This window comes from Anas platyrhynchos, chromosome 16 (genome assembly GCF_047663525.1).
Source record: "Anas platyrhynchos isolate ZD024472 breed Pekin duck chromosome 16, IASCAAS_PekinDuck_T2T, whole genome shotgun sequence".
Taxonomy (NCBI): Eukaryota; Metazoa; Chordata; class Aves; order Anseriformes; family Anatidae; genus Anas; species Anas platyrhynchos.
Genome location: NC_092602.1, coordinates 6,963,954 through 6,990,306, shown reverse-complemented (window position 1 = coordinate 6,990,306; position 26,353 = coordinate 6,963,954). Strand labels below are relative to the sequence as shown.

The window sequence follows — 26,353 nt, the reverse complement described above, 5'->3', positions numbered from 1 at the left end:
AGTGACAGCCCCACAGCCAAGACCCACACATACATGGGGCGATTGGAGCAGTTTGGTAGCTGGATGCTCGGTACCACTTCTCTGAGCCCTTCCTCCCACAGGCAGCAGCTTGCAGGGCTGCAGGCAAGGCACGGCACAGCGCAACCGCCTGCCCCAGCTGCCCTTCCCCGTCTTTTCCACTGCCACGGAAGAAAAGCCGTTTGCCAGACACATCTGGAGGGTGCTCCTGGCTGTTGGTTTCACTGAGGGTGTTGAATTAGCCAGATCCCAAGTGCAGGCAAAGAGAAAGCCTTCAGTGGCTGCCCACTGTGGGGGTTTAGCTTCATTGCGGCTTTGCTGGTGAATCCAACAGCCTGCATCAAATCCCTCGGTGGAACAGAGCCCCCACGTTCCCTTCTGGCCTGAAACCAGGCGGGGACGGTGCTGGAGGGAGAGGAGCCGGGGGCAGGTCTGGGTCTCACCTTGGCATCCTGCTTGGTGAGGAAATCCACGAAGCCGAAGCCGCGGTGGGAGCCTGTCCCTGCCATCTTCTTGGGCAGCCGGACGGTCTTCAGCTCTCCGAAGGTGCTGTGAAGGAGAGAGGGAAAAGCAAAGACACTGAGACCGAGGGGAGAACCCTCTTTTTATCCCAAACCACGGCAGCACCAGTTGCAGGCACATTTCAGGCTCGCCAGCCCTGACTAAAGCCAGCTGTGGGCAGTGGCCGCTCTGCTTCCCTGTAAGCTCCACAACCAAAGCACGCAGCGACAGCTGAAAGCTCCGCTGGGATTTCACAGGCCGTCCTTTCTGCTTCACAAAGCAAAAACCTCCTCCAGTCTAACTGCTGTCATCCTCCTCCCTCTGGATCTGCAGAAATTGAGGCCCCAGCCTGCGTGCCGTGCCCTGGTCAGGGTGGGCAAAGAGCATCTCCGTGTCGCAAGGGGTCAGATCAGATTTATCGGCACTTCAGGACACGGCCACAAGCCCCAGCGTGGCCTTTTGGGGTCTTTTCCTCCTTCCAGAAGAGCTCCTCTGCCCCCAGAGCCTGTCCTGCACACTGTGCTCGCAGAGGTCCCATCCCTCTGCTGGGTACCTTTTTTCTGACTGGATTTCCAGTTTCAGAGGAGTCTGAGTGCCACCAGCATGGAAAGTTTGGAACAGGGAAATAAATAAGGGGGTTCCCATTTAGCTGGAAACCTTGCCACAGCATGGTTTCCCTGCAGAATGAACACAGCCCTCAAAAACCAAAGCATGCACCAGCCTGGATCTCGCCCCAAAAGCCTGCAGCCAGACCCCGAGGCAGAGCTCGCAGCTCCTGCACCTCGGCTCTCCCACCCCGACATCCCCAAGAAATTCCCAACAAAGCCCCTGTTTTCCCTGCATCCCATCTCCAGCTTCCCCTTCTCCTCCCCTCGCCTCCATTTACCAACCCCACAGGCGCCAACGGCAGGCGATAAATATTTAACGCGGACGGGGGCCGAGGAGATGCGCCGGTTTATTTGGAAACCTGCACGCACAAAAGGAGCCCGGGATGCAGCGGTGCCAAAGAGCACCTGGGAATAAACACAGTAAAGGCCGTAAATGCTCTCGTGAAATGATATAAGCTAAATCCTGGGAGTTAACCCGCTGCACCGGCGGCATGACCAGGCATTCATCCACCCAATTTCCTCCGGCAAGGCGCTGTGTAAATGTACCATTATGAAGCCTCCAAATGAATCCGCACGCCTCCTCCGCGGCGTTTCCAGCGCTCTGCCTCCCTCCTGCCCCCTCCGAGCTGGTGCTGGGCAAACAAACAAACAAACCCGCACGGCGTGGCCTCGGGGAGCAGAGGGGCTCGGGTCCCTGCAGGGTGAGGATGCTCCCGGGGGTGAGCTGGGCACCGGAGCTCTGCGGATGGCTCCTCTCGTTGCCGCGTCCCTGCGGGAGCTGAGAGCCCTGGGTGGGGTAAAGGGAGGGCTGCCGAGAGAGATCCTGGCCCAAAGGGGTTCAAAACGGAGGTGGAAATCAGAGCGATGATGCTCAAACCCGTGGCACCACGGAAAACGTGACCTGAGTTATGGGCACCGCCTGCGGGGAGCAGGGTGTTTGCCCGAGGACTTGCGGCACCCACTCTGAGCACCAAGAGTCTCCCTCTGAAACCACACCGAGACCTGCCAAAATGCCAAATTTTTGGCAAATGCCAAAAATGGACAGCCCCTGGAGATGGGAGCAGGGCAGCTCTGGGCCCTGTGGGGCAGCCCTGGGGACACACATCAGCCTCGGCCACCAAGAAGACGACAGCGGGGACCCAGCCCGGAGCAGCACCTCCTTGGAGCTGGGGGAAGGGACAGCAGGGACAAGAGGGTTGGGGCTGTTGTAGGGGACCACAGCACAACGTTCAGCAGGGGGAGGAAAGCAGAGGGACAGGGCTGACCCCACCGGGGCTGAGGAGTAAAACACCCCCCCACTGCGGCGCTAATTAGAAAGCACAACACAGCAATTACCATCCCAGGAGCTGTGAATGAAGTGGAGAGCCCGGGCCTTTAATGTTCTCCTCTCCAGCGCAAGGCAGAGGCTCACACCTCTCTTTTCCAATTATTTCCTCCAGATTTGTGCGGGGGAAGAGAGGCAGAGGAGGGGGGGGAGCCCGATTACCCCCCGCAGCGCCAGGCTCCTCGTGCCGGGGGGACACCGATGCTGCAGCCCTCGAGCTCGGGGACGGCCCCAAAAACCCACAGGAGAGGGGCTGGAGGAAGGGACAGGGACGCAGCTCGTCTGAGCGAGGTGGCAGAGCAGGGAGGAGAGCAGCTTTTACACGGGCTGGTGTGCCAGCTGCTGAAACCCAGCTCACCGCTGAGATCCCACCGAGCTGCTTTCCAACACGGATGGGGACGGGTACAGAGGAGGGTGGGCTCCCAGCAGCTCTGACCCCTTTTTGCTGCCTCCTTCCCCTTCCAGAACCCAGCTGTGATGGCTGCAGCCCCACCAGCATGCAGAGACTGGTGTGGAAACACAGCAGACACCCCAGGAGCCGGGTTTCCCCTCGAAGCTGACATCTCTTTCCTCTCTCCATGGGGAACTGGACGGTGATCAGCCAGTGCTGGCACCAAATCCCACTGCTGGCGCAGAGCACGGCTCCAGGCCAGGCTCCTCTCCCCAGCACCGGGCTTTATAGGGCAGTCCCAGGAGCCAGAGTAAGAGTGGGTGAAACCTGAGCGGCCACAGACCCCCTTGGGACACGGATGCTCACCACCAGGAGCTGAGCTCCAACTCCTTGGAGCTGCGGAGGTCAGAGGAGGGTCCTGGATAATCCACAACCAGCCTGGACAGAAAGCTCCAATCAGTCACTCAAGCATCTCCTGCCCTACTGCATGTCAGAGGAGTTGGGATGAGGATTTCAGCATCCCTTTGCCTGCCTGGGTGAAAGCTGGGGAGCTCCAGAGCCCCTGTAGCAGTGCCAGGGCTCAGCCGCGGCAAAACCCTTCCCGAATCAGTGAGTCCGCCTCTGCAGGAGGCTTCAGCCTCCCCTCTGCTCAGTCCTGCCCTGGGCAGACCCACGGCCCTGGCCCTGGTTTCTGGCAGAACCCCTCGGGTGGCATCACACCAGGCTGCTCTGAGATCTCCCGCAGCAAGCGTGCTCTCCTGGAGCCGCGGCAAAACTGAAGGCGCAGCGTTTTGCCTACCATGGGGGGTGGGCAATGGAAAGCATGGGTCGGGCTCCTGGTGGGAAGCAGAGCGGAGGCACAAGAGGCTGGGTTTGTAGGGTTTGGCTCTCCTGGCTTTGCCCTCCCCGCACACGGCAGGCAGCTCGCCAGCCAGGCTGGTGAAATCCACCCTGAGGCTCGCGTTCGGCTTGGCACGCCCGCATGCTGCTGGCTGGCAGGGCTGAGAGCCCCGAATAAATGCCCAGACGGAGACGTTTCCTCAGCTAAAAGCTTTGTTTCGTGCTGATCCAGGTTTAAAAAGGGGGAGAAAGGGAAAACGGTACGAGCCTGCGTTGGCCCTGGCTGAGCACCCACCCACACGGCCGCAGAACAATGAGAGCCGCAGCCTCCCCCCGCCTGTCACCGGCCCCAAACCCAACAGCGAGGCGAGAAAAGCCCCGAGATGCCAGCGGGGACATCCCCTGCCGTCCCTCATTGCCTGAGCCAGGTGGCATCGAGCACCTCTGCGTGGCACTGCTGGGCACCCACCGCTCTCCTGGCGCTTTGGCAGCTCATCCACAGCTTCTGCGCCCTGCTGGATGAGCAGAGGGAGGAGGAGGAGGCTGCAAGCCGCGAGCTGGCCGCGGGTCAGAGGCCCCCCACTCCTTGGGGTTGTAATTCTGTCCTTTTGGCACAGGCTGGCTGGGAGGCGAGGCCTTTGCCTGCTCATTACAGGAGGTTCTCTTGCTGCTAAGCAGAGCGCGCTGCAGCTCCCTCTGTGCCCACGGCTGTCCTGCCACGAGCTCACCCCAAATCTTCTTTGCCCCCCTGTGCCTGGATCCGGCCCCAGCAGCTCCTCACGCACACGCTGCACACCCCGGCAGGAACCACAGATCCTGAACACAACCCCAGCTGGAAGGTGTGCAGGCTGCCAAACTTGGGTACCCCACAGCAAGCACGCGGCTTGCCAGCTCTGTGCCCGCACCACTTTGTCCTCTGCGCTCCTCCAGACCCAAATCCACGAGAAAACGAAGCAGACGCGTGCTGATGGAGCCAAGCTGATACCTGCTGACCCCTCCTGCTCAGCCTCTTCACCTCGTGCCATTCCCTGCCTTAAAAAGGAGCATCTGAACCACATCTGTCCCGGACAGAAGTCACCGCCAGCCTGCTTGGTTTTGGCGTGCCCTGAGCACCCGATTGAGTGCTGGTTGTGAAGTTTTAGCACCAGGAATCCACGCACGTGGCTGGAAGAGCCAGCTGCTGCTCATCCCCGAAGGGCAGCCCTTCCTGCAAAGCAAACAGATCAGCCTTACGTTTCTCCAAACACCAACAGCTGTCCTGCTGCATGGGATAAGCCTAAATCAGGGAAAAAAAACAACACAACGCCAATGAGCAGAGTGGGAAGTTGGTCATGCAAACCTCCAGCAAGGCCACCAGCCTTCTCCTGGCTTGCCACCACCTCCTCCTCTCTCCCTTCCTCTCTTTTTGTCGACTTCCCATCCCCAGAGCCCTGCCACCACCTAAATCCCTCCTCGTGGCTGCTGCAGCCCTGGGACGAGGCTGGAGGGGGGGAGCTGGGGGGTTTCTGCTCATCACCAACATCTCCAGGCAGGGGACGTGAGGCCAAACAAGACCAAAGCCCTCCCCTTCTCAGCCCATGACACCTCGTCTCTTGCAGCAGGCCACGGCCACGCTTCAGCCCCGCAGAATTCAGGCAATCTCTCTGCAATGGTCATCCTATTTTTCCTTCTTTTTTTTTTTCCTCCTTTCACCCCCAAAAATGCCCTTCCATCCCCCACCACATTACTTCCCTGCCAGTGTTTGCTTCCGCGCCGATTTACTGATTACGGGGGAAAGGAAAAAAAAAAAAAGAGATATAATAATGGTCCTTTTTTTCTTTCTTCCTCCTTTCGGAAGGCAGGACCCTGCCAAATGGTTTTGCCCCTGGGCTGAGCCGCGGCCAGTTCCACCCCCTGCAGGAGGGAGTTAATGAAATACGCAGCGGAAGGGCCCTCCCGCCTCCCGCTCCAGGACTTGGGCTGACTCCACTCCGGCTAATCCCATTACAAGAAAATAACGTGGATAATTCAAGCTAATGAAATCGTTACAAGAATGTGGACAGCCAGGGGTGGACATTCAGAGCCAATTTAACACTCCTCGGTGTTGTTATCCCCGGCACAGGAAATATCTGAAAGGAGGAAGGGAAAGGAGAGAGGGAGAGAAAAAAAAAAAAAAAAAAAAAAGCAGCCCTCCTCTCTTGTTAGCTTAAATCCTGTTAGAGAGTTCAGGAATTAATCTGCCACCTATCTCCCCTGCTACCATTATCATCATCATCATCAATAATGTCTCCTCGGTAACCCCTGCACCTGAACAGATGAAGGCGCAGGAGGGCGAGGAGGGCGCGGAGGCTCCCGGCACGCTGCACTGAGCGTGGTGCTGCTGCTGCCACCACCCCGGAGCAGAAATGGGGACAGAGAGGGGGACACGGGGGTGGCAGGGCTGAAGCCTGAACCCGCACACCCAGCTCTCCTCTCCTGCAACAGGTCTGTCCTCAGCCACCTGGTGCAGCTGGAGGTCCCCGAAGTGCCTTCCAAACCTCTCCGAAAACCGCGCAGGGCTCATGAGGAAGAGAGCCACGGGTGCTCCTTGTTCCTTCCTGCACGGATCAGCACATTTTTTGTATTTTGCACCATCCTCTCCTCGCTGTCCACGAGCATCATCTGTAGTTGGAGGCCTCTTGGTCTGCTGGCTGCAGCAAAACGGGGTTTTGCCTTCCCTAAGTCCTGTTCTTCTCCACTCTTAGGGACAGCCGGACACGAAGCGAAGAGCTCCCCGCCTCCTGTGGGTGCACGCAGCATGTCCAGGGGCAGAGCTGCTGCTGTGGGTGAGATTTGAGAGAGATCCCAAGCTCCCACACACATCCAAACGCCTCCTGGTTGCAGCACGACATGGGCACGGCTCATACTTGGTGCAGACCCCAGGAAAGCCAAACCTTTCCCATCTTCCAGCTCAGCAAAGCCCCGGCTGCTGCTCACCGACCTCGCTCAGACACACATTGCTTCAGTCCCTCCATGAAAACAGAGAGCTTTGGGATTCAAAATAGAGACAGAGCAACACGAAGGCGAGAACTTGGAGTGAGATGAAGCAAAAGCCCTGTGGCAGAAGCAGCAGAAGGGCTGGGAGCCCCGCAGAAGGGTGAGCTGCTGGGCACCAGGCCACCAAGAGCAGCGTGCCACCATCCTCCATGGGTCACAGAGCTGGGATATTTGGGGTCCAGCCTGGTGGCTGTCCTCTTCCCATCCCGTACAGAGACTCTCTGATGTGCCACAGGGGAATTTTTCACCCTTGTGCCACTGCAGCACAAAAAGCAGCTCATCCTTCCCCTTTTCCTAGGCTTTATTCTCACCGGACTCGCAGGAAAATCTCCACCAGCCACATTTCCACCTTGTGCCCCACAAATGAGGCTGTGACCGACCCAGAATTTTGGAAACCAGCAATGCCCAGGACAGGGAGGGATGCGGTGGGATGAGCCCCCCAGGATGAGCTGCACCATCCCATTGCTCCGGGTGCTTCCAGCACACCTGCCACAGCAACTGTTCAGCTCGCTGCCTCCAAGAGCATCACACGCCCCGCAGCTCCCCAGGGAGCAAGGAGATGCCAAGAAATGTGCCTGAAGAAGAGCCCAAGATCCAACGATTGGGGTGAATTGTTAGGATAAATGCAGTGAAGGCACTTGCAAATGATTTTTAGCTGAATTTTGGGAAGAGGCAGGCACACAGCCCCTAGGACCTGGCTTCATGGGGCAGAATAAAATGACGCCGTGCCAACAAGTACCTGAAAAATAAATAAATAAACAAACAAAACCTGGTAGATTGCCAGTGGTCAGGGTGTTGTGCTCTGGAAGCAGTGTTCCCACATCCTTGTTCCCATGCCATGCTCCAAATTCTCCTTTCCAGACACCTTGGCAGCCTGGCTCCTCTTCTCCTCTGCACCCTGTGCCGGGCCATCCTCACCTCTCTCCTCTGAGCCGATCTCCTTCATCATCCCCATCGCCCAGCTGGGTCAGGGCTCCTCTGAAAGCTTCCCCAGGACTTTGCTCCCCCTTCTTTTTCCACCTGCGAGTCTCTGGCTGGCTGATGGCTCCCATTTCTGGCTGTCACTTTAAATCCTTTTTCTCCTACTGCTGGTGCGAGTGGGTTGCTGTCCCTCACCTTCCTCTCCTCTTGCTTGGGACCCATTTGGGCGTGCTGTCGATGGAGGTTTCGCTGCTGTGCCGTCCCGATGTGCCTTCCCATGCCTGTTGGGTTGCCAGTAGCCCTCAGCTCCGTGCCACCCTGCTCCCAGCTCCAGGGGAGCCCCTGAGGTCCCCCCAGCCACCCGCCCGTGCCCCTCAGCCTCACCGCTGGGGCACCTGCCCCGGGTGCCGCATGGCCATCACTCCTCACCTCTTCTGCGTGGGCAAAACCAAAGCTTAGCTCTTTCTAGATGCACCAAATTTGGGCCCAGAGCTTCAAAAAAAACCCCACAACTATTCCCAGTGCCAGAGACTACGAGGACACAGATGTGCTTATTCCAAGGAGCTCTTCCAAGGAGCTGGGGATTTACGCACGAGGCTCCTGCTCAGGTCCTGATTTTCCAGGGAAGCCTCTCTGCCCTCGCAGCCTCCCTCAAAGCCTCTCAAAGGAGGCAGCCTCGGGCCCTTCCCTCTCCCCCCCGAATCTGTTTCCCCCCTCGCCTAAACTGCTTGCTTCAAACCGGAGCAAAACATTTCACCCCTCCTCGCTTTATTTTCCTTAACAGTTGCTTGTGAGGGACCTTATCAAAAGCTTTCTGAAATTCCAAGTAAATTAGTCATTAGGCAGGTTTTCAGAACGGTAATTAGGCCACTCCATGCCCCTGATGTATTATTTACCTGAGAAGATATACATAATTAGGGCTCTTCTTTATAACTGGTATTACACGCGCTAAATTCTCCTCCAGTCTATCGTGTAATTACGCAATTAGGCTGCATGCTAAACAGAAAGAAACCAATTCTGAAAACCAAGCAAAAAAAAAAAAAGGGGGAAAAAAAGGCCGGTAATTATTATTTTTTAAATCCCCCATCACCGGCACAGCGGTGGGGTTTAAAATTTTAATATCCCTCCACTGCAGGCGTTTCTGCACAGGTGCTAGGAGCAGGTTTGGTTGCCTCGTTTTGTCCCGTCTAATCCTCGCGCTGCGCCGCAGATTCGCTTCCTTAAAGGGATTTGCTCCAGGGCTGCCGTTCCCAGGGGCTTGCAGCTCCCTTCCCGGGTCGGCGGGGATTTGCTGTGCTCGGGGAAACGGGGTCGCATTGCCTCGCAGCCTCTCCTCGTCCTCCCAAAGATTATTTCCAACAGCTTCCCTGCCACAGCCGGCGGACGCAGGCAGGGCCAGTTGCTACGGCAGGGCTGGTGCAGAGATGTAGCCCTACAGGGCTGGATCCTACAGAGTAATCCAAGTGGGCAACGGGGCCAAAAAACATCAGGGAGCACCGGGGGCTGTGCAGGAGAAGCCAACACCTCCGCAAGGGGCAGGCAGAAAACCAGGGGCCGGGTCCTGGCTCTCCAAAGCTGTGCCCAGCCCTCGTGCACCTTTCAAGAGAAGAATGGGATGTGGCGATCCCAAATTTGTCCCCCTCTTCCTCCTGGCTGTGCCTGGAAGTGTGAGCTCTTCTCTTCTGCAGCTCCACGTCCTGCTGTGCACTGCCCTGCTCCGTCTCAGCCCCACAGATGGAGGAGTCCACAGGGCGCACCACACACCTGGGGAGTTTTTTAATCTCCCCATCATTACACATCCATCTTAGAGTTGGTGAGATCAAAGAAAAAGTGCCCAGGACTTACCGAGCACGCTCACACCTCCCCGGGAAGCCACCTGTGCATTATCCGCATGCGTTTTCATGCGTTCAAGGCTTCTCTGATTCATTACCTTTGTTTCAGAAGGAAATCTGGAGCTGCTCTATGTCTCAGTGCTCAAAATTGCCAAGCCACCGCCGGCGCAGGGAAAGGTGCAGGATGGGGACCGCCAGCAGCTTTAGGGAGCCCCACATTAGATACCACTGTTGGAATCGCACCAAAGTCTGTGAGAGTCGAGGTTTTTGGAAGACCATCACCCTCACACGCTGTGATTTCATCTCCCTGGGGGCTTTCTGACCCCTGCTGCTGCTTTTTTGTTTGCTGCTGGGGCAAAACGTTCAGTGGAGAGAAGGCTGCGTCCACCAGGACCACTGCAAGGGGACTTCTCTTGAGCCCTACCATCCTCCTGTCCCCTCCACCTCCCAGGACGGTGCCAGGACCCCCTGGGACACCCCACAGCTCCTACCACCAGCTCCCACCAAGCTGTACAAGCACAGCCGTGACCCTTACATCCCAAACCCCAGGAAACCTAAATCCTCCCACCGACTTCAGTGGGAGCCTCGGCGCTCGCAGAGCGTTTTGCTGAGCTCCAGCCCTAAGCCACGCTCCTCCTGCGGGCAGCACCTTGCAGCACCAGGGCTTAGGAGCCCCCACGTCCCCCCCAGTGATCACCAGCAGGTCAGGATTTCAAAGGAACCCGCAGCTCGAACAGCGCCGAGATTTGGGGATTTATCTCTCCTGGGCTCCTTTGAAAGCCCCGATCAGAGCACAGCTGCGGTCACAAAGGAGTTACGCTAAAAATAGTGCTCGCAGGAGGGCCCGGCACAAATCTCCTTTCCTCTCGGATTCTCGTGAGTCAGCTCGTTTTGAAGACAGAAGAGGAAATTCAGGCGACCGGCAGAGCAGTAAACAAGGGGAGGGAGACGCAGCCTCGTGGCCCCAAAAGGGCAGCCGGCAGAGAAAGCTTTGCTGGAGGAACCCCGGTGAAATGGCTGCACCGACAGCCAAAAAACAGCTCATCTCCGACTCCAGAGCCTCCTGCACCGAGCTGAAGGAGAATAAATATAGAAGCAATCAGATATTTATAGGCAGGCAGCTATTTTAACATGGCTCCGCTTTAAAGAGAATCCTTATTTAAGTCCCGGCCCTGCAAAGCTGCAGGATGACTTGGAGAAATCACCAGATTAATTATTTTCACCGGGAGAACCGAGGAACGCGTAGGGAAGATCAAATGCATGCAAATGCATTACAGGACGTGGGAGCTCAAGCGGAGAGCTCCTGTTCTGGGGACTCAAACGCCACGAGGATCCTGAGATCTCCTGAGCACGGGACGGTCCTGAAAGCTTTCCCTACCCATGGGCACAGGGCTCAGCAGGGGCACAAGCCCATGCACCCCCCTAGCCTTGTTTTGGGGATCTTGGACCAGCTTTTGAGGGCAGAGGCAGGGAAATGCCTCCCTGCACCTTCCTCACCTCTCGTCTCGCCCTGTGGGTGCCCAACCAGCAGCAGAGGTGAACCTGCCTCGGGAATTTCCTAAATGGAGGTGGAGGATGCTGAGCTCTGGCAGCTGGGCTGCACAAAACCTGAAGCCCTCCTAGGGATAACTTGGTCTCCCCCTTCCCTGGCCATCAATTTGCCCCAGTCTCACAGCAACTGAACGCTGAGGGCTTCTTTCTGCTGCCAGGCAGAGGATGCCAACAGCTCGGTCACAGACCTCTCTTCCTCGAGAAGAGAGAAAACCAGTTGAAAAATGTAATCTTCAATGTTTTGCTTAAACAAAATACTCCGGTGGTGTTCCTGATGGCATCCTCTACGCACGCAAGCCGCAAGTGGTAAAACATCCCTCCCGTATCCCCCAGAGAAGAAGCAAGGCGCAGCTCTCGCTGCAAATTGCCGGCAGGCAGCGAGATGGAAAGGGGCTGGCATCTTCCAGCCGAGCGCTGGAGAAAGCCATTTCCCTGACAGATGCCTGATGTCTGCGGGAGGACTGAGCACACGGCCCTGCAAACCCCGGGACCTGCAAGGAGGAGCAGGGCACAGAGAGAACGGCCCCCACGCAGCCGCATCAAGGGGAAGCTCCCCGATACGGGGAAGAGGAGAAGAGGATGCTGAGAAGCGTCCCCGTGCCACGTACCCTGTGTCTGATGACAGCTGGCTGTTGCACACGCTGCTTTAGCCTCACACGTCGGGGTTTGGAGAGCTTTCCTGCGAGTATTTGCTGCTCCTGAGGTGATTGGGAAGGTGAGGAACACGCTGCGCCGCTGAGACAGCGCCGGGACCAGCGCAGAAAGAGCCTGTTTCGGTTCTCGTGTCAGAAGATGGGACCTCAAAAAGGAAGCTGAGCCACTAAACCACAAGCTGGCTGCCCAGTGGTGATTAAAAGAATGAAATTCTTTGGGATCATCATCTCTGCGATGTTTAATAAATGTTAGAGGGCTCTGATAACGCGTGGCACCGGCACCAGCCGCCTGCAGCCCATCTCCCAGCCAGCTGCTGAGCTCGGTGTTGCTTGGAGGAAGCCAGCACCCCTGAGCCCTCTTCTCAGCTTTCAACCTGGGGGTTTAAAGATTTCTGCGGGCAGATGGAGAGCCCTGATTCCTCAGGAAAACTGTTTCCTTAGGAAAACAGCTTGTGAGAGCGGGCTCTGCGGGCTCACGGGATCCTTCCTCCTGCACCCGCAGGTAGCTCCCCTCCCGAGGGAGGCAGAGCCGTTCCCCTCAATGCGTTTCCTTCCCTAAAAACACAGGGAAACCTCAGCTGTGCTGCTCCTTGGATGGGGCTGCATCCCACCAAGCGCTGTAAAAAGCGCAGCCATAGGAGACACGGTGAGAGAGAAGGGAAGGAGGTGGTCCTGACGGCCTGAACCCTCCAAAAATCCAACAAGAGCACAGCTGGCCAAAAGCTGAGCCACCTCCTAGGGATGGCACCACCACAAATTGCTGGGGGTGGTGCAGAAATCCTGCAGCTAGAGAGGCTGGCGGAGGGAGAGCTGCCAGCCACCAGGGCCTGGGGAGCGTGGAGCCTGCGAGGGAGCTGTCAGAGCCCCGGCCCTACCTCGTGTGACAGCAAGAAGTCCCCGCAGAGGTGACGGCGCCGGCAGCCGCAGCGAGCAAACAGCCGAACGTGCTGCAGAAAGGGGGGGGGAAACGAGAGGAGGCGATGGATGTGGTCCTGGCAGGAGAGTCAGGCTGCATTTGCTTGTGTTAAATTAAAAAAAAAATAGGGGAAAAAAAGGAGGCAAGTGGTTAAAGAGCAACTTCTCAGCAGCACAACCCCCTGCCCGCAGGTAGGGCAGGGCGGCAGCTCCCTCCCCTCGCTCCCGCGGCCCTCATTTCATGGGGTTTTTGCACAAGCAGCGGGGTGGAAAATGATCCAGCGGCTGGAGAAGCACCCCCAGGTCCCCGGGTGCACGGCGGGTGGGTGGCCGGAGCCGGGTCCTGCTGGGGTGGCGAGGAGGGAGCCTGGCTGCTGAGCTCCCAAATCGCAGCCGCGCTGCGCGGGGGAGCCGGGCGCTGCCCCCCCGCCGCCCTCCTGGATGCTGACGAGAGAGACAGCGCAGTCCTGCGTGACAGCGTGAAATTAATATGATTTTGGGGGAAGCTGGCAGTGAGTAATGAGCATCTGAAATACCTCGCCTCCACCCCCCCCTCGCCCCTGAACTCCTTTAACCCTTCAGCCGCTCGCACGGCGCCTGGAGAACGGGCTCAGAGGAGGGGAAGAGGCAGAGCTGGGGTGGAGAGAGGCGAAGAGGGGGGCGAGCAGCCCAGCCAGGTGCTGAATTTATGGGGTAGGTTTTGGCATCAGTGCTGGAGGGGCTGAGGTCAGCGCTCACAGAGAGGCAGGACCTGAAATGTCGAAGAGCCTGGCTCCATGGGAAGGTGTCAAAAAGGGCTGGGGGGCTGGAAGGGACCGGGGTTGTCCTCCAAACCTCCTCCAGCAGGTTCCCAAGAGGCCACCCGTGAGGGGAACAGTCCAACACGTCCCCACCACCTTCCCTGAGAAGCCAGGAGCTCACCTTCCCCTTCCCAGACCAACAAAACCTTGGTCTGGCAAAGCGCTCCATGCGAGGGCTCCTCCCGAGCACTCCTGCTGCCTAAAAAAGGGCTCAGTCCCCACTAAGGGTCGGTCCCACAGCACCACATCCCTGCAAAGACAAACCCCAGGAGCTTCCTACGCCTCCCGGTGCCGGCTCCTCACATTTAAGCTCTCTCCTCTTCCCTGCCAGATGCCTGGAGTGGTCAGCTGGCTCAGCTGCAGCTGGGGGAGGAGGGAAGAAGACAGATGGTCAGCGTGCTGTGCCTTCGCTTGGCTTCTTTGGGGAAAGCAAGAGGCAGAGAGAAATGCTCTCGGTGCCACGAGCAGCAGAAGCCAAGGCGGTGCAAACGCCAGGGCACGGGAAACCTTTGGGGTCTGCCCAGGCAAGGCGGGAGAGCGATCACAGCCACGTCCCAAAGGCTTAAACCCCGCTAAATTGGAGGAGGTGGATATGCGGCGGCAGGCTTGATGTTAAAAAAAAAAAGAAGATAATGCAAATAGAGATGCAAATAAAGGACACGGTGTCACCCTGAGCAGCAAACTGTGATTCATTAGAGGCTCGTTCAGGACCTTCGCGGGAAGCGAGGCTGAGAATACCCACACACAGGCACCGGGGAGGTGGGCAGGGCAATGTCAGCGCCTGCCTAAGGTATGCGGTGGGGAAGGATTTGAAAGAGGAAGAAAATCATCAGCTGGAGGGCTCCTTGGGTGAAAAGCTAGGGCACGATTCAGAGTTAGTCCAGCTCATTCCAGCAGGGCAGGGCCGGCAAGCCCCCAGCCTGACCGGCCACGGGGCAATGCACGAGGAGAACGAGATCAGGCTACAGCCTAAGACAAAAACCCCAAGACAAAAACCCCACACGTTTTCCCCGCTTATATACAGACACACACACAGTGTTCAGAGCATTTCAGACAAAAGGAGACTTGCTAACACTCATAGTACAGCAGCCTTTCTACAGAATTTGTTGCTCCTTTCCCATCGAGGACCAAAGCGCACACATGCGCGCCAGCCCCACTCGGCACAGAAAGCTGGCAAAGACCCCAAAGCAGAACCCCAGAGTCACATCGGACTAAGACACCTCAGCAGCAGCCCCTTCCCCACCTCTCCTCACCTCCCCAAGCCCTTCCCCACCGAGGAGCAGTGGAGCCTGTGTGTGAAACTCACTGAGCACCCGCGGGAGGCTCGGTGCCTGGGCAAGAGGCTCCTGCGGAAGGAAACAGCCTAAAAAGTCCCCTAATTTGTGTTGGATGGATGGCCTGAGCAAAAGCAGGCAGCTGAGAGCTCCTGGGCAGAGGTTTCAGGAGAGCAAAAAGGAGACCTGTGGGTAGGGGACACGCAGAGTGCAGAAGAGGGGAAAAAAATCAAATATTGCAATGAATATTCAAGACAGGGAAAGAGACGTACTGCAAAAAAAATCTTCCTTCTGCTCTTGGGAAGATCCACCTTTTAAAGCAGCCCTGTCAAGATAACACAGAGTTAAACATTTCCTTATCTATGTTAAACACCTTTATGATTCAAACTGGAAAACAGCACCGAAAACCCATTTCGCTCCCCCCCGCCCCACGGCTCGTTTTGCGGAGCCAAATGAAAGCGGCCGGCTCCACGCCTGGGCTCTGCTCGACATCGCTGCGCTTGGGCTCCCAACGTGTGAGGAAGAGGCTCGAAGAAGGGCTCCCATCTTCCCCCAGAAAGTTTAACTTCTGCTTTTCAGGGTAGGAAGAGAAATAAACCCAAGATATCCCTGCCTGGTGGAGCAAACCGCGGGCACTGTGAGCACGCAGCCAGGGGGGACAAGGGCACCCACACCCCAAACAGCCTGGGAGCGTGGATTATGTGGGGCAGCACCCATAAGGGCTGGATGCAGACTTTTGGGGCCACCCTTTTTGGAAGAAGAGGAGCGCCAAGGGAAACACACCCAGCAAAGACATCATTTCTGCAAGTGCCTTCAAAGCACGCTTGCAGACTTCAAGTGGGCGAGCGGGGCCAAGCTGCGACAGGAGCGCTGGGGCTGAAGGCATCAATCCCAGAGCAGCTTTCTGCAGCCTGAGATGCTCAGTACAGCCCATGCACAGCCCCCACATCCTAATTCTGGAGCTGAAACCCCACATTAATACAAAGCAGTGCAGCTCCCATCAGCAACGCTGCCCAGGAGCCGCCTGCAGCCTCAGATGAGTCAAGAGCTGGAGCAGGAGCTCAGAGACTTTGCTTAGGGTGCAGGGTGCTGCTGGCTGGCTTTTACCTGATGGCTGCACACACCACGGAGCAGCCGGAGCTCTGCTGAGCACACATATCCTCTGGCACAGCCCTGCCCTGCTGCGGGTACATCCCAGCACTTGTTTTAACGCCTTGCTCCCTCTTAGCGTCCATTTCTCCGAGGCAGCTAAACCCCAATCCACGGAGGTAGGGAAGTGAGGGATCGGGGCTGGCCTGGATGACGAACAAAAAAAAAATTGAGCAAGGCTCCTTGCCCACAGGATGAGCCTCTCCTCCCTGCTTTTGTTGACTGCTCCAGCACAGGGGCTTGTTAATCTGCCCGCACCGAGGGATTTGGCTGGCCCATCAGGCTGTGGAGGAGAGCAGGAGGCTCCTCCCCGGGCAGAAGCATCCTCCCGGGGAAAAAGGCTGCATATCCCACGGGGAACATCTCTGGGTTTGCTGATGGGCGAGCAGAAACTGCTGGCTTTAGACCAGTAACCACACAGGGGTAGGACAAGAGGCATTTTGCTCCTCACCCAAGCAGCCAGCCCCCTCTCCTCCTGCGAAACACACGGCCTTCAGCCGGGTCTAGCTGTAGCCTGGCAGTAGGACTGTCATGATGAAGTGATTCAGAAACGCAGCTTAATCTGCTGGTGGATGTAACCCAGAGGAACAGGGCATGAACCCAGCAGCAGCTTCCAGCAGCCCTTCTCAAAGATGATCTGCTCCACGTCCTGCCCCAGCACTGCAGTCTAGCATGCCCAGAGCCCGCACAGCTAGCCTCCCTCTGCCCCTCAGATAACAATCCCATCAACTTATCCACGCTGATTTAATTTTGTTTCAGCTTTAAAGGGCTAAAACCACAATAAACTGGAAGTTTTACAGTCCTGTGAACTGCAGTTTGTGCACGCACCCCCCTTACCTCGGCTCAGGGTGCTGGGGGAGCTTCCAGGTGCGGCACAGCAGAGAGGGACCCGGGCTGTGCTTAACCAGCTGTCCCCAGGAGGGTGCAGGACATGCTGGGGACATCACTCTCAGCAGCCAGCAAGGCGCTGAGCAGGCGATTTGGCCTGCCGATGTGGAAGGGTGGCAGAAAGAAGAGGAAAAGTGTTGCACCTGGGGTTCCCGGGCATCGCCGAGCCACCTCCTCCAGACCAGACCTCCAGCAGGGGCTCTGCAGCTCCTGGCCTTCACCCCACAACCAGCTCTATCCCCCCTGAGCAGCCCCTGCCCGACCCAAATAGGCTCCTACACCATGATTTGATGCCCACTGTGCTTTCTGCAGCATCTCCCACGCTCAAAGGAGTGGGCACAGCCCAGAAAGAAAAATTTAAGCAGCCAAGAGGAAGGAGCAATGGATTTTAAGATATTTCTAGCACACAGCTAGGGTTTTAAAAGCAAAACCATCACTTGGAGAATGATCTGACAGACTGTTCGGCAAATGTTTGCAGCGCTGTGCATCCTAGGGGTGTTTGCAGTGCATTTTCTAATTAAAACTGCCCAGCGCTTGCTTAACGAACTCACATGTTTATGAAGGCTCTGTTTCTTTTTTCCACTCTTCTGCCTTTCAGTAGCAAAGATTTCCACAGCTTCAACAAGGCAACGTTAGTCCAGGAAGGAGAAATTGTCTCCAGTCATGTAGACTCCATTACTGGGAGAAAGGTGTGAACAGCAAGCATGTCTGGCAGACGGATTCATTATACCACCGTGTCCTTTATAATGGGAAATGAAAAGCCCATTCTGATAACTACACTTTATTATAATAGGTCAGAAGAAGTGAAAGGCATCATCTTATAAAATTAACTTCATAAAGACTGCCTTTAAAAAAAATATATCTGCCAGTTTATCCACCGCATCTTTCTTCAGGGATTTTTTCTTCTTCTAGGAGAGCTGTGACTCCAAAGCCTTGTCCCGCTGCCTGTTCTCACTTTTGCCCTCTATCAGAGGGAATGGAGCAGTTTTCTCCTGATCAGTCCCAGGCGCTTGTTTTGCCGGATGCAATAACGCCGTGGCTTTGTCAAGGCAAAGAAAATAGCCAGCAAAGTAGTTAAAACTGAAAGAGACCCCAAAGGTCTTCCAGCTCTTCCTCCTCCTTCATAGGGAAGTCACAACGGGGACAAACGTGCCCCACAGCCCCCGCTGTGCTCCGAGATACCTTTCAGTTGCTTCTTCGTGCAACTCAAGTCCACTCTTAACAGCTGGGGATAATTTCTAAGACTTAATAGCTTCTCACAACGCGTTTGGGTTCATTTCCTACAGGTGAAAGACAAGAGGTGGCCAGGCAGACGATAAAACATCTTCTAGGGGCACTGCTCTAACACCCCATCTCGCTCTGGTGAGGGTGGCTAGGACTAGTTGGCAGAGGAGGGCTGGAAGCAAAGGTCCTTGCAATTTTAGGAGAATTTATACCGAAAAAAAACTGACTACATACTTTCAAGGTGTGTTTTGCAAAGGAGGCAAAAGGAAAACACCATCCTCAACGCACACAACTGGAGATGCAACGCCAACAACTGCTCCTGTGGTGCTACCAGCATCAGGCACCAAACTCCAGACAGACTCCCTACAGTATTAGGGTCTCACATCCCATCAGATTGGGTGGAAATCTTTAGGATTTCTTCAAAACCTCACCATTTCCCTTTTGGCAAAAATAAAAGGTGTCCTTGAAGTGTGACATGAAGTTGCAAACCAGCCTTGTTTGTAATGTTCATGCAAGTTGGTGCAGGAAGGAGGATGGAAGAGGATGCCATGAAACAAACGGTTAATTGGGACTTCAAATGAAGGTTGGATCTAATGTGAGAGATTTTAAAGGAGCCTCATTTTCAGAAATTGCCAGAGCTCCAATCTGTGAAAATGTGGCCTTTCACAGATCTCCAATTCAGCTTGCCACATCGAGAGTTCCTTTTGAAAAAAGTCGTGCCATAAAAGCCCCCCAATTTGGTAGCAAAAATTAGCAGCCTTCATGGGATATCAATCCCTTTGTCTCTCCTCCCCTAACCACGGCTCTTTGGAAAGGACGAAGGACCATTTGTCTTTTGTTATTTTTGCAGGTAGTGAAGATAAGAGTAGAATCTAATAGAGAACAAAACTGGCGAAAAAAAAAAAAAACACCCACAAAAGCTGAATCTTCACACCTAGCCCAAAAGCTGCCCCTATAATTGAAAAGCATTTCTCCCTCTGAAGAAAATAACACCCATCAGGCCTCAAAAAACCTCTCCCAGCAGCACGACAGAGGCCAGCACCTCCAGCACGGGGGACAGAGGGACACCGAGTGCCCCAAAACCATGGTCTCGGGGTGGGAGGTGGGCACACGTCCACCCTGCAACCCTGACTTTGCAGGGGAAGGATTTCAGCCTCCAGGGCTGCTAACCCGAGTGCTCCTGACTTCAGCTCCTTCCTTCATCCCAAGGATTAGGACTCGACAGCCCCAAACTCCAGAATTAAACTCGTTTTCATCGAGTCTCCTGCATGTCCTCAGCTTGGGTAGGAATCAGGCTGGATTCTGCAGGCGCTCGCAGACCTCTCCACGCTGCCAGGGACCCACCTTGCCACTCCACTGCTGTCCGAACACGAGCAATGGGGCAGGGCAAGCGTGAGCATCCAAGCACCGAGATATTAAAACGCGTAAAGACACCCAGGGAAGGATTTCCTGAACTGCCAGCGCCGAGCAGTGCGTGCAGGAAGCCCTCCAAAGCTGCTCTTCCAAGCACCCAACTCCTGCGTTTCGCTGTTTCGCTGTCATTAACACCTACCGCAGCCGGAGTTAAAAACCAAGACAGCTCCTTGACAAAGCTCCAAACACGCAAATATTTGTTTGGGGGTAGAAACACATACACTGCCTCCTGCCAAAGCAGCTGAGAAAAGGGAGAAAAAAAAAAAAGCAAGCGCAGAAGGAAGCACAAGCTGAGAGACATCAGCTGCAGGGCTTTTGAGAGCGTGAAACAATAGAGGAGAAGCTCGTCCTGCAAAGCCTCCCACCTCCACGGGCTGGGGGCTGCTGCCCGGCGTGGCGGTGCCCGGTGGGGTCCCTGGCTGTCCCCAGGCTGTCCCCCAGGCTGGCTGTCCCCAGCAGCCTCTCCTGGGCAGGCTAAGAGTGCCCCCTGCAGCCCTGCCGTCCGTGCCGCCTCCGCTGCCAAGCGACCGGTCGCAATTGCAAATAAATAAAGTAAGGAAATACAAACCGGACAGGTTCCTAAATGGAGGGAGAGCTCAAAGCTCCAAGAGCAAAGGCAGCTGGTTTAAAAGCACAGAAAGCAATTTAGGAGGATGAAGTGTTGGGTAGTGCTCTGTCATGCCTGGTTTTAGCCTCTCTGAAGGGAAGGAGGGATGGCAGGGGTGCAGGGAGGATTGCGGGTCCCCTGCCCCCCCAAGCTGCTGGCTTTTGTTTTGAGGATAAAAAAAAACACATCTCCAAATATCCTAGGTAAATGGAACGGATGTTCACGCGTTGCTCTGAGGATGCTGTCAGCAGCGCCCGGAGCCAGAAGCTGCATGTTCCTTACAATATTAATCAGAGTGCTCTGCTGCCCCTCTGCTCCCCAGCACTCAGGTGCCAGGCAAGGCAGGAAGAAATAAAAAAAATGTACCAAAAACCCCTCATTCTCTGCTGGGATCGTCTATTCTCCTGATATACATAAGCCTCCCAGGTCCTTGAACTCCACCCAGGGCACTAACAGGCACAGATCCCCAGGGTTTTGTTTGCTCTGCTGTTAGGAAGGACACGTCCACGACCATGTTGCATTAAGTTTTGGAGCAGCAGAGCCCCGTGTGCCACCAGAGCTCAGCACACGAACTTGGAAGTCCAGGGGGTTTTGCCCTGTTTCAAAAAGGCTCTCAGGGAAGCGTGGAAGCAGCAGCACCCAGGCTGCACCAGCAGGAAAACCCTTTGCTGTTCCACAGGGCTCCTTACACTGTGCCTTTCCTCACTGTGTGTCCGACAGCTGAGTCACGGTCTGCAAGCAGTTAGAATCGAGGACCCTGCTCCAAAACGGTGTCTCAACACACAGTTTTCCTCACCACCTCACACCCTTCCTCCATCCTGCAGCATTCAGGCTGCCAGCAGCACAGAAAACCTGTCCTTACCTGCAGGTGAGCCAGGAGAAGAGCATCACTACCAAAGCAGCTGGAATTCACTGCACACAGGGAACTGCATTGCTCCCTCTGCTCCAACAACTCAACCCCACGGCTCCTCGCTAGGCAGTTCTCAGAGCATGGCCTGAGAGGTTTCACAGAGTTAAAGCCATTCCTCAGCTCAGTCCCTTTGGAAAGGGACGCTGCAGCCCTGCCTTCTGCTTCAACACTCAGCAGGACAGCCTCCTCCTAACCCAGGAGCTCACCATTCCCTGAGGATGGATGGCACCCCTCTTGCTTTTGCTGATGGAAAAAGGGATGGATGGAGCTGGGCACTGATTCCCCCAAATTCCTTTGGGAAGAGCAGAGCTGGGACCATGGCCTGGGGCAACCAGCCACAGATTCTCATCCTGGGAGCAGCAAAGACACCGTAAGCTGAACTCTACACGGCTGCACCTCCTTCCTGAGATGTGTTACAGGGCTTAACGAGTCACTGCACAAAAGGCTGAGGGTACAAAGAAACCAGAGATCAGCCAGCGTGCAGAGGAATGCAGGCTGGGATCCTAAAAATCCCTCTTTGCTGTTACGGCAGGTCTGTAGTCTGGCAAAGTATTCCTTGCTGGAGAGGCTCCGACAGGCAGCACAGCCTCACGCAGGGATGCACCGCACCAAGCACACCAGGCACGTATCCAGGTACACAAAGCAAAACACTCGAAGGCAGAGCAAGATTTACGCGCTCCCTGCGTGCTGGGAAGGAGCTACGGCGCTGTGTGTGCAGGGCAGATGGAGGAGGGAGCCAGCCCGAGCTAAAACCTCTCAGAGCAGCTGTCTGCAGCGGCTCGCGGTGCTCCTCCCCAGCCAGGTGTGCCAAGCAGCAGGAAAGCTGCCACGCACCGCTCAGACAAGAGGGGAAGAAATCCCAGGCGATGGCATTTGGTCAATGGGGAGTGATGCCCATGCTCCGGGGATGTCTGCAGCACAGCAAAGGGCCACCCAGCTCTGACAGCTCCTGGGGGCTGCAGTCACAACGCTGCCATGTGTCATCTCTGTCCCTCAGACAGAATTTCTGCAGCGATACAACGTGCTAAACCATTTCTACTTCCAGGTTTGCTTACTTCCACAAAAACACCTGTAATATTTACAGTCCAGCAGCAAGCTCCTGTATTCAGATCCTGCTGGCTCCTACACGGAGCACACCAAACGCCCGACAAAGCGCGTTCCTACCTGAAGAGCTCCCTGATTTCCCTGACGGTGGCCTGGAAAGGGATGTTTCGGACTAAGATCTTGGAAGTCTTCTGCTTCTTCACCGTTTGCTTCTTTCGGGAGGATTTCACAGCAGGCCTGTAAAGGCAACAGAAAGGGCAGGTGAGAACCACTGCGCAGCAGCATACGCAGGGCATTTGGGCACCTTTAACGTTAGGAGTCAGGAAAAATTAGCCAGCCAGCTCACCGTGGCATCCCCACTGGCATCTTATTGACGACAATAGAAATTTCACAGGATATGCCATGGAGCAATGAATACAAGCAATTTAAATCCCACGTCTGAAAATTGGATTCCAGTTTGTTGAGTGCAACCACAACCGAGATCAGGCAGCAGGCCTGGGCTTGAACCTGCCCCTAACTTTTCTTTTGAAACCAAATCTTGTCTATTCAATTATCAGAAGGAAATATTATTTGTACATATGCAAGCAGTTAGTCTAATACAAGGTAATTTTCATTCTCTTTCTTACTGGCTTAGAAAACAGTAAACAAAACTTTTTAATAGGTTATTAAACTAATTTATTTTGCCCAGGTTGTGTTGCATTTGAACAAGATCCAAATTTACCTAAGACAAAAAAATAGCAGCTTAAAGCAAAACTTTCTACATTAAAATTCATCCAGTGATTATCCAGACCGCAAAATCCAGAATGGATGAGGATGCTTCACTGAAGAGCTGAAGTACAAAGTGCAGCTCCTGAACTGTTGAATTCTGGTCCCTAGGTACCAGATTTTCAAAGGATTTTTGACATTTAAGAGACCTCTTCTGGTAGGGTTTCCGAAGTGCCTAAACAACAGCTTTTGAGTGCTGATTGTCACCTTCAAACACCTGGATTAATTTTCAGCTTCATGGGTATGGATCACCAAAATCCCAGTGGACAGGAGTCACAGACTTCTGCGTTAAAAGCATAAACCTTAGCCAGTCACCCTCTTTATTCAACAGCAAGAAACACCTCCATGCAAAGGTCTGTCTGTGAGGCACTGTCCCAAAAGCATTTCAGGAGCCTTTTCCTGGAACGTGGAAGTCTCAAGTGCCTGGTTCTTGCTTTGGGGTGACTTTTGGGGCCCTGATACTGCATGCTGCTTAGGGGTTTTACTTGGAAATGTGTCTTTTACTGAGCAAACACCTTCACGTCAGCTGAATCATAACAAGAGCTGATGTGTGACCAGCACTACCGGTCACAACCCTCAGCATGCAGAGATGCTAGCTAAGAAATGAAGAACCTACCAAGAACTGCAGCTTAAATATACCCATGCTACAGAGGTAAGACAGCTTTACCTGATAGCTCTCTCCGAGATTTTCACTTCCAGCTTATGGCCATCTACAATGCAGCCCTAAAAGTCAAAAAAAAAAAAAAAAAAGAAAAAAAAGTTTAAGTCACAACAGCTTTCACGCTTCCAGGGCAGTGGCACCGCATTTCATGTCTTTGCTCTTTCCCATATATTCCTCCCATTCTCCCCATCAAGGTTTTTCCCTGTTAAACACTGTTCAAACAAGGCCAGGTTTCTGATATGAGGCTGGAGACAGCCTGACCGACTGAAGCAGCAGCCCGTGTCCCTGATCTCCCTGCCGATCAGCCTCAGCTCTGCCACTAAGCTGGCAGAGGCGAGTCACTTCACTGCCTCCGACTACTGTTTCCTCTCCCTCTAGACTGCAAACTCTTCAAGGCAGGGAGCGTCTTACTGCTTGTTCTGGAATGAGCCAAGGATGACTCATTTGCTGTCAGTAGCCAATACAGCAAAAAAATAGTCTGCAAAATACCCACTTTGCTGCTTTTCCCCTTCCCCCCGGAATTCTGCTTTCAAAACAATGGGGGACGCAAATCCAACCCCAAGACTACGTGGGCTGTGGAACGTGAAATCACCACCTGTTGAAGGTGGGACCCATGGACTGCGGTCACGGAGCACGAACAGATTGTACAAACACAGCAATTTCTTCAAACCTATCTAGAAAGGGATCGTTCCAGCTGTCTGGCCCGCTTCGCCCAGGTAATGCAGACCAGAGACTTGAATGGTGGTGTTCTAGCAGCATGAGGAACAACTTATTCCCTTGGAGAGCAGCCAAGCCCTGTAGCATGTGTCATGGAGAAAGCATAAGGCTAGAAAACCCTGAAGCACTGGCAGATTTACAGAAGATAAAACTTAACTCCGCAGCACTAAATACTGAGCAATATTTATTCTCATTTTGGGAGGGCCTGGGTCTCTGCCACCCCTGCAAAGGAAATCCGGCGGAATAAAAACTCACTAAGTTTGCATCTTTCCACATTTTCTGCCACCTCCCCATTGGATCAGTGCTAACAAACTCCCTTCTGAACAAGCTCTTGTCCCTTTTATACCCCGTTCCTCAACTTCATTTAGATTTTGAGCCTCACAGCTCATCCACGCCTTCGCCCATCTCCTCTGGAAATAAACCTGGACAGACGGTGCCTGAGCTTACCTGGAGCTGGCGCAGGGCTTTCTGAGCACTCTCTGGCTTCCTGTACTCCACAAATCCAAAGCCCATGGAAAGCAAAGTGCCTACGAGGAGAGTAAGGGAACTTAAGTTAGCAGGAAACAATGCTATTAAACACGAGATTTAAAAACAAACCAGAAGAAAGTGCTGTTGCATACTGACTAGACCAGGGGAACTCACTGCTACAGCATCACATGCACTCACACCTTGAATTGTGGTGCCCTGCACTGGCTCTTCAACATGACGCAGGGACAATTTGGAGCACAAGAAGTCTCTGAACTGCTGACTGTCAAAACTGGGGAGACAAAAAGTAATACCCCAGAGAAGGGGCCAGCCTGCCCATGCCCTGAAGTCAAAGGCCATCCAGGCTGTGCTTGCCTTAAGCAAAACCTTTCCTGTGTCCAACCCCGTGGAAAGCAAGCAGGCAATCCAACAGCCCCAAGCACTCGTCCCTGCAGTGTGCTGGGACCGATACAGGCAGGGAGATGGCAAACAAACCACACTCAGCACAGTGCTCAGCCAGGGATCCTCAAAGATCCCGGCTGCTGCTGTAGATAAAGCACGCCCTGAGATGATTCAACTGGTGCGTGATGCTGGCTGCTTTCAACTCGCATCTTGTATGGTCCTGAAGGAGTTGGCTCCTCCATGCACACCTCCACAAAGCCCACAATCGAGCCTAACCTTCTAGACTGAACCCCAGCACATTTTTGTTGCTGTTTTCAGCCATTTCAACAGGCGTACTTCTAGAAACGTTAAAGACTTCGCCAGCAAGAACACAAACGCTCATCTGGATGAATGCTAAAGCAACGCCACACCTGAGCCCTCAGCAACCAGCCAAGGGAAGGAATTGAACAGCAACAGCTAGAGTACCTGCTTTGTCTTTCTTCTTGGATATCGTGCAGCTCTTCACAGCTCCCACTTTGGAGAACGTCTGCAAGGAATTCAGACACGTGACTCAGTTCTTTGTCACAGGCTTACAGCTCAGCTTGAGTGACAACGTGGCCCTCTTCCAGAGCCACGAGCACTCGCTGACGAGCCCACCTCCCCCCGGCACACCTGAGCAGCAGTCAGTGCAGCTGCTTTTTCTATTATAAGATTGCTTCTGTGCAAATACACACACAGATTTAAAAATAATAATAATAAAAATCAATACAGGTATTCTTGGAAACCCTCCACTGCTCCTCAGAACCTGCTGAGATCTGGGGTGGCTCTGGAAGACCACTACAGGTTACAAGATGCCCTCACCCAGGTAGGGACCTTAGGGGTAGACAACTCCAGTGGTGCCCCAAGAGAACAGCTCCTTCCAGAGCCAAGCAGGAGGGGCTGCCCTACAGCAGCACGCTGGCTATTTGATTCTCCTGTAAAACTGTAGCCACAAGGCAGGAAAAAAAAAAAAAAAAAGGAAAAACTGACAAGTCCCAGGCCTTCTCTGATATTTATATCTGTCCCCAGAGCCCCCTGGATCAGGTCTATAGCAGTACCACAGTCCCAAGGCAAAGAAGCACAGGTTCAGACTGGACTAACACCCCACCAGTGTTTCTGGGACATGAAATGTGGCATTGCCCATGGCTACAAAAATTAGCAGGGATGGGAACTTCCAGCTGTTTCTCACAGCCTTGCTATTAACATCCCACGGGGCTTCAGAAAAGCTACCATCTCTCCCAAGTGCTTTGCTGAGGTAAAGCAGCTCCGTGTTGGTAGAAGGCTGAAGATGAAAAGCACACCTCAGTGAAATCACCATTTAGTTATTTATCACACAAAGCAGCGTCACAGCTGCTCAAGCTGATCCCAAGGAGAAGCATGGGAAGTGAGGAGTCTTAAAAGACTTCCTACTGCCTCCACCTGTCCCAAGGTGGAATTAAACCTCATC

The 26,353-nt window shown here is 54.5% G+C and overlaps 1 protein-coding gene across 4 annotated transcripts in view; it reads right to left on the bottom strand.

Moving 5' to 3' along the window:
- RBM19 (RNA binding motif protein 19) overlaps positions 1–26,353 on the bottom strand; it is a 70,181-nt gene that overhangs the window by 18,872 nt on the left and 24,956 nt on the right. For 2 of the 4 annotated variants that reach the window (XM_072024227.1, XM_038187366.2), the window contains 5 exons: positions 25,354–25,414; positions 24,469–24,548; positions 23,311–23,366; positions 21,999–22,115; positions 462–567 (listed from right to left, as the gene is read on the bottom strand). In XM_072024227.1, coding sequence (XP_071880328.1) covers positions 462–567; positions 21,999–22,115; positions 23,311–23,366; positions 24,469–24,548; positions 25,354–25,414 — 420 coding nt within the window. Of the gene's footprint in view, positions 1–461; positions 568–4,709; positions 4,890–10,249; positions 10,524–21,998; positions 22,116–23,310; positions 23,367–24,468; positions 24,549–25,353; positions 25,415–26,353 lie in introns of those variants that run through there. The other 2 variants (XM_072024229.1, XM_072024228.1) reach the window with 2 other exon arrangements.